The 8,581-nt window shown below is 32.9% G+C and overlaps 1 protein-coding gene across 1 annotated transcript; it reads right to left on the reverse strand.

Annotated features, from left to right (window-relative positions):
• Window positions 1–3,720: 3,720 nt before the first annotated feature.
• LOC145030710 (ATP sulfurylase 2-like) lies at window positions 3,721–8,146 on the reverse strand. The gene is made up of 5 exons (XM_078979108.1): window positions 7,334–8,146; window positions 6,054–6,459; window positions 5,146–5,406; window positions 4,198–4,284; window positions 3,721–4,073 (listed from the first exon to the last, which is right to left on the reverse strand). The coding sequence occupies exons 1-5, from the start codon at window positions 7,873–7,875 to the stop codon at window positions 3,945–3,947; spliced, it is 1,425 nt and encodes a 474-aa protein (XP_078835234.1). The 5' UTR covers window positions 7,876–8,146; the 3' UTR covers window positions 3,721–3,944.
• Window positions 8,147–8,581: the final 435 nt, after the last annotated feature.

The following is an 8,581-nucleotide window of genomic DNA, read 5'->3' on the forward strand; positions in this document are numbered from 1 at the left end:
TAGAAAAAACCATAAATCTTCATGAATAGTAACTTGAACAGAATTTTGATTCCTAGACGCCAAAACACCAATAATCTTCAATAACTTGTGCATAAAATCATCAAATCAAGAACCGATACTTCAAAAATCAATAGATCTTCAAAGACCCGCTCTGATTCCACTTGTTGGGATTAAAACCCTAATTGAGATTTGATGAACAAGATGCGGAAAATAAGAACAAACACAAATAAAGAAGATATGTCGAATGATCACTCGATTTATTCAAAACATGAGGAATAAATTACATTTTCAGCATAGACTAAAGAATCTAACACTACATAAGAAACCTCACGTGACGGCTACATTTTGCCTCACTCTTAACCCTACTTATGAATAATACATGACTATTTATAGGGAAAAGACAAGTCTTGGGCTTTTAACCTACACTTCATCAAGGGGCTCATTGTCATCATCCATGGAGTGCTTTGAAACCCTACACGATGGAAGTAGCTTATTGCATATAGAGGTTGGATTTCTGGCCAACTCGACGAATTCATAAGTGAACTCGACAAGTTGATAGGATTTTTCCCGATCTGTGCAATCAGTGGAGAAACTCGACGAGTTGGGTCAACTCAGGTCGTTGACTTTGACTTTTGACTTTAGTCTTTGTCCAAGTTTGTCTTGCAAGGGGTTTGGGGGAATTTTGAGTTGAATCTAAGGAATTGTTTTTGGTTTAGGGTTCGTGTAGAGCTGATATTCAGAGTTCAGACCTAGCCAGCTATTATTTAGTATTAAGGTGAGTCTCCTCACCATATCAATGGTTTCAAGGCACCAAGGTCGGCCCATGTTATTTAGTTTAGTGGTTATTTGTGAATGTGATATCAATGTGTTATATATATAAGAATACCATGTGGGGGTTCCCATAGCAGATAGTTAAGACCACATGGGGTTTCCCATGGCAGTTAGTCAAGACCATGTGGGGCTTCCCGTGGCAGTTAGTTAAGACCATGTGGGGGTTCTCATGGCACCCGGAGTAAGACCCTGGAGGGTTTCCACAGCATCCTTATATGTTGTATGCATGACTTATGTGGACTAATGTGGTTTTATGTGGGGTATGTTATGGGGAACTCACTAAGCATTAGCTTACAGTTTGTTTCTTGTTTCAAGTACTTTTGGATCAAAGGGCAAGGGACCGACGTGATGGCACAGCATGCATTCTCCAGCGTTTTGTTATGGGTACTCTGATCTTTTGAATAATTATTCGATGTAATGGATTTTTGGAAGATAATTTGTGATTGGGATTTACAATGAATGAACATGGATTTTAATATTCAAACGAAAAAATTTATTTCAAAATTTGAGTCGTTACAAACATAATAGTTAAGCTTACGAGAAGTTAGTTACCAACTTAGCTATTTGTATCTTGTTAGTACATAGACGTCCTAAAAATACCCTTAACTTAGGGGTGTCTATCGATGATACACCATGGAAAAAATATGCAAAACAAAACGAAATTGAGACGAAATCAAAATTCAGCTTTGTGTTTGTGTCTTGTTCATGTCAAGTGTAAAAACCAAAACATCACATTGTGTCGTGCTCGTGTTCAAAATGCAACACGAAATTGACACGATTTAGCATGTGTTTGTCGTGTTCCACGTTATATATGATCAAGTATGAATTATATAAACTAATAATTATATTATTTTATCTTTCTTGTGTCGTGTTTTAATCGGCTCATTTTGTGTTAATGAAAATAAACACGACATAGTGTTGTATCATGTCATGTTCATTTTACATTAAACATTGTCGTGTCGTGTCGTACAATCGGTTTGACACCCTACCTAAACACAAGTATTAGGATATTAACGTCTTAGGCCATCTACTGGGTCGTACGAGTGGTGGGGTAGCCTCGACGATGGCCAGGGCATCCAAATTTTTATGGTACCATTTTTATATACCTTATTATGTTATCATAGGAAAAAAAAATTGATATATCTGTACAGTGGCTGAACGGAAAAAGTAAAGAAAATTGAGCCAAAAACAAAATTAGTAGAGAAGACTAAGGGGCATGCGATTTTGCTGAAATAATCATCACATTTGGCCTCTAACCACCATTAATGGAAGTACTCTATGAATTGATTCTAATTTTTTAATGGTAATAAAAAAAATTGATTCATAATAAACCGATTCTGGTTTTTGTAATCAATGTTTTGATTTTCGATTTTAATATTTGTTTTCTAGTTTTTTATTTCAATATCTTTTAATACATCGATTATGATAATATGATTTAACGTATCCTTCAAAAAAACTGATATTATCGTGTTAATCTGATATCATGCAGCATCATAGGTTCTAATTTTTAATTTATGTTTCATGTTAATCTGGCTTTTGATTCGTTTAAATTTTAAGATTTCATTATTGTTCTTCACCTCATTTATGATAGTTTTGTGATAAAAAGTTAATTTATGTGCTTCCTTTATGATATTATTGTTGATAACTTAAACTTTAACATCATAATTTTTGAAATCCTTGTTGCCAGAGCCTAGAAAATGATTCAAAAATCGTTATCATTATTGTTGAAAAACAATTTTGAAAACAATTACACATGTTACCTAGAAAACATTTATCTGTAGTGAAAAAAAACAATTTATTGTTCAACTCAAAAAGATGGAATATAGACTAACAATGAATCTCTCATTAGCACAAAAGAGATGCAAAAGACATTTCTGATGATCGGATGATTTTTGGCATGTACAATTAAACATCAGGCTTGGGATCTGATACCAAGTGATGGATACAAAGCCTTAAAACTGAAATTGTGATAACAAAGAAGATGAGTCACTATTGTAATGCTTCACAACCAAAGCTTTATTGAATACTTCTTGACAGGGTAAAACACTTGAACAAAAAACAGAACAGAAACTAAAATGGAGCTACTTAAAAGGCTGTTGTAACAGGTTTATTTATTCTTACAATAGAGTAAATAAAATACTGAAAAATTGGTCCACCACCCTAGTATCATGGATAACAGTATTACCCATTCATAATAACTCATCAACATTAAAATCAACATTAATCAACACTAACCACCATCAATGGAAGGACTCTATGAATATTCTAATTTTTTTAATGGTAATAAAAAAATTACTTCATAATAAACCGATGATGGTTTTTGTAATCAACGTTCTAATTTTCAATTTTAATATTTGTTTTCTAGTTTTTAATTTCAATCTTTTTTAATACATCGATTATGATAATATGGTTTAACACATCCTTAAAAAAAAACTATATTATATTCGTGTTAATCTGATATCAGGCACAAAGCCTCACGAGTTCTAATTTTTATTTATGATTCATGTTGATCTGGCTTTTGATTCGTTTAAATTTTAAGATTTCATTATTGTTCTTCACCTCATTTATGCTAGTTTTGTGATAAAAAGTTAACTTATGTGCTTCCGTTGTGATATTTCTTGTTGATAACTTAAACTTCAAAATCACAAGTTTTGAAATCCTTGTTGCCAGAGCCTAGAAAATGATTCAAAAATCATTATCATTAATATTGAAAAACATTTTTGAAAACAATTACACATTTACCTAGAAAACATTTATCTGGTAGTGAAAAAAAAAATTATTGTTCCACTCAAAGATGGAATATAAACTAACAATGAATCTCTCGTCAATACGAAAGAAATGCAAAGACATAAATACCCTTCACTTGTTATCCTTATCATAGAATTAACATAACCAATAAGTTGAAGTGTATTCATTCATTTTAAATTTGTAAAAGGAAATCGATATGCGCAAAAGAGCCACCAACATCCTTTAGGTCATTTCAAAAAAACGAATCAATACAACTCAATCAAGGAATACTAAAGAACAATCATCACAAACATCGAAAAAACAAAATAAAACTCAAAATTGTTGAGTGAATTGGTTTGTAAGGAGGAAATTAGCATATGCGATTTCTAGGCAGATACTGTGGCTTTAGCTTCTTCTGTTTGCAAAGAAGCATAGTATTTGACAAGAACATCCCATCCTCCAGGACACATAAAACCATTTGGAGGGCTTTCTCCTGTTCTTGCAAAAGTTCGCATCTGAAAATAAAATAAAAAACAAACATGTCAAATGAATTGGAATATAAACATATATAAAAGAATCATTTCATATCATGTGTTTAGTTTATATATAAAAAAGAAATTTTTTTAAAATACTACTAACCTTGGTTCCCGAGATGAAAAGAAAATCTTTAGCACGTGAAGGGTCGAAAAAAGCCATTTGTTTAGCTACTGTATCATATGCTGCCACCTGTGACAAAATATTATTAGATTAAGAAACATGTTTATCATATGATAACAATAAAGAATGGTTACAAATTTCAACCACAAATAATTTTAAACATAGGCTCTTGCTCTTCTATAGTAACAAAAAATGACCATATGGAGCTTAATGTTGCCTTATAACTTGAAAAAAAATACATAAGGAATAATAAAACCTCTACTTTCACTTCAGTTCTAGTTTGGTCATTTGACTTAAAAGTTAAAACCACTATTTTATTATTGAGTAAATTACACGAATGGTCCCTATGGCTTAGGGTAATTTGCGTGTTTGGTACCTAACTTATTTTTTTAACTCAGAAGGTCCGTACTATTTGTTTTTGTTACGCTCTTGGTCCCTGTCTTACCTAAAAATATTATTTTTCCCGTGATTTTTTAATTTATTTAAATAAACACACCATCAACCCTACCCCCCCCCCCCCTCACCTTACCTTACTTACCCCATCATTTTTTCCTATTTAAATAATAGTTTATTTAGGTAAGATAGAGACCAAGCACGTAACAAAAATAAATAGTAGGGACCTCCCGAGTTAAAAAAATAAGTTAGGAACCAAGCGTGCAAATTACCCCAAACCATAGGGACCATTCGTGTAATTTACTCTATATTATTTGAAGTAATTGTGACTAATATTACTAAAATAGTTAGTGGTGTGGTTGAATGGTTTTTAAAAAAGGTTAAATGTTTCACCTTTAACCCAATTTATGCAACCATGTTCCATTTTAGGACCAAAAGATGCAAAATGGTTACTTCATGACTTTGCATTGTGAAGGTAAAGAAAGGCAAAAAAGACAAAAATACCCTTGTTAAAAAGGTATCAAAAGGCATACATACCCTAAATGGCAAAATGTTCAACTTCTCTAAGCCAGGAGCCATGCTCAAGACTTTTTTACCATGATCCGGATCATACAAGTCCCGTTTTTCGGTTGGGTGACCCATGCCAGCTGGATCACGGCCCACAATGTAGAAATTAGCACCCGCATTTATTCTTGCCTTAGCATGCCATTGTACTTCCGTGGGACCCGCGTAATGCATCGGAGATGGGAATATAGATACAATCGTTGTCTCAGGGTCAAGTACTCCATCTTCTAACACCTAAGAATGAAATTCAAATACTTTTATAAATTGCCACAAGTTTATGCTTTTACAACAATAGATGATGGTGATATTGCTTAATCTTGATAAGTTACATAAGATATGGGGGCTTCTTTTTGGAATAATGTAGAAAGAAAGAACAACTTGATAGTTCCCAACAAGTCCTAACTTTTTTACAAATTTACCCTTGTTTTGCTTTTTTTCAACTTTCACAAGTGTGTTGTCATTTTCGAGTGATAATAATTACTAACAATCTTTTAGTAAGTTATAAAAAAAACTAATCCCAAATAGATATCGGTGCTTTACTTCAAATGAAAGCTTAGGGGACATGTTTACTAATTAATTAATGTGGTTACTTAAATGTAATAAATATGAATTTACTTCCATTGATTTGTTTATTACAACACTCTACTTTGCAAAATCTACCTAATTATAGCAATCTCATCCAAACACAAAACAATTTGAATTGTTAACCAAGTAGATTTTTTTAAGTGTAATGTCCTAACAAGAAGGGGAAAAAAAACAAAACCACAATGCTACAATTTGGAAGATATTAGAAAGTAGAATACCTTAAAAAAGAAAATAAACAAAAATGCAATGCTATAATAGAAAGAAAATGAAAGTGGAAAGTGGATAGTGGAAAGTACCTTGCTATGTTGTTCCATACGAACATCAAGTGGCACATCATCGGCTTTTGTGTATCCCCCTAAAGGATGAAGCAAAAGAATAGGATTCTTGTATCCCATATCTAAAAGTCTCCTACGTGTGTCATTCATCAACAATGCATGCCCATTATGCACTGGATTCCTTAGTTGAAAAGCAAACACTGCATCCGCCTGACGTCTGTCGAATTCTTTTCTAAGTTGTTTAGGAGAAAGTCTGTAATTATCAAGACCATCATTGTATTTAATAGGTGATAATACTTCTAAATCTCCACCAATGAGCCAATTGCCACTTGGAGTTATTACTTCCTCAACATATGGTAATCCGGGAGCAATGGTTCCCCATGTTCTTGCAATCCGTTCTTCTTTGTTGTGCTTGTATATCTCAATGCTAAAATCATTAAGAAAGATATGTAATTTAGGTCATGAATCATGATGTGAATTGTACTTGGTAGATATGAGAAAAAAGAAGATAAAGTTATAAAATCTCATAGGATAAATACAAAAAAAGGGCTTTTTCATTTGCCATTTTACCAATTTAGCTACTTGAGTGTTTTTTGTAGTGATAAGAATAAGACTATTATACTTTTCTTGATTGATTTAGAAAAAGTCATTTTTCCTCATTACCTAGTTTTGATGTTTTGATATTAGAACAAAATACAGAAAACTACAACATACTTTCATCAATAAACTATTTAATCATATAAAGAAAATGATAGTTCGATAGCTAAATCGATAAAATGGTGAACTATGTTTTTTTTTGTATTTTAACCTTCTCAAACTAAATAACCATGAAAATTGGTTTTTTTAAAAAGTTTTTTTTTTTAAGTATAATGGTTTGGTAACTACAGAAAATAGTTAAGGGGCTAAATTGATAAAATGATGAAAGTAGTCACTTTCTTATGTTGTTGTATATATAATAAACATGTTGTGTGTCTTAATCTATTGAGCATTTTTAAACAAATGCATTTGAGGGAGAAGTCAATCATCTTCTTCGATTTCTTAAAATTCATCAAATCTTTATTTATTATTGAATATTAAACTTCAAATTAAATTCATAATAATATATCTCGAACTCATGAAGCATGCAATCCGATTATGAAGACAAAATCTAAGGTACAACGTCATACTTATTTTCAGTTTAGCAAAAGACTTCAAATCACTAATCGATTTAAACATATGTCCCAAACAACCACATAGAAAGTTTTTATCTTTAGATATCAAATACTGATTTAATAACATAATCAAAAACGAGAAATGCAAACCTTCTTAGAATGGCGATTATCTTCTGATCAGGCCCAACCAAAGCTACATCAGTAGCACAACCAATCTTCTCTTTAGTCGCATCATCAATGGCCAAAACAATAGGTAAAGACATATTCACTATACTCCCATACCCATCGTCGTTCTTCATCCTCAATGAATTAAAATGCAAACTTTGCAAATACTCATCTTCTCTCATGAAACCCTTCAATGGACTCGCCCATCCTTCGCTAATCACATGCACCCACTCCAAATCAATCTTCGTTAACTGCACTTTCTCCATTCCCTCCGCCTGTGAAGCTTTCAATTCCCTTTGATTTTCTGGAACAACCAGATCAATCAGAACGCCGCCGTCTGGTTCGATCAGAGAACTCTTGATTACATGAGACGCCGCCATCTTTTTGGTACGAAACAAGAGGGAAGTGGATAATTCGTTGGAATGGTAAATGGGTGTTCGTAAAACGACAGGGTTTTTCTGGGTTTTGCGGTTGAGGTCGAAATGTGAAATGGTGGGAGCGATTCGGAGCTTAATTGTGAGAGACATTTTGAAGAACTGTTGTTAGGGTTTTGGTGTTGTGACCTACAATGATTGAAGAGATTCGGGGGGAGTGAGGGAATGTGAAGGAATTGGTGGACGACATCATTGGAAACGGGAATTTATGAGCGACGGATAGGAAGCAATCAAAAGAGGTCCACAAATTTGATTTTGATTTGAATCTGTGAAATGAAACTGAGGAGAAGCATCAAATTTTTGATTTTTTTCCCTTTATGCCATCAAAAATGACATCTTTCTCTATAATTGTGACTTCTTTTGAACAAGAATCCTTTTATGGACCCACTGAGGAACTATTAACGCCATGCCGCTGGGATGACAATCTTGAATTATTATATTTATACACACTTATTCAAGAAAGGCTTCTTGATACAGAAATACATTGTTTTAGAACACTTTCACGTTTATTAACTTTAACTTAATAAAAATTTATTTTTCCGATCATAATTCATTTTCTAAAACGTTTTTCAGAAAACTTATTACTGATTTGTCCTTATTTAAATAAAATTTTATAGAACATTTTTAGACAAAACTGTAAATTCGGTCCTTATGGTTTGTCAAAACCTTTGGATTGAGTCCAAAAAGTTTCTAGCTTGCACCAAAAGGTCTAAAATCAAGGTTTTCATGGGTTTTTAGTCCATTCCATCATTTTCCGTTTGTTTGGAGCCGCTAGTGCCATCACGTGCCCTCCATGTGA

This window comes from Lactuca saligna, chromosome 2 (genome assembly GCF_052625555.1).
Source record: "Lactuca saligna cultivar CGN05327 chromosome 2, ASM5262555v1, whole genome shotgun sequence".
Classification (NCBI taxonomy): domain Eukaryota; kingdom Viridiplantae; phylum Streptophyta; class Magnoliopsida; order Asterales; family Asteraceae; genus Lactuca; species Lactuca saligna.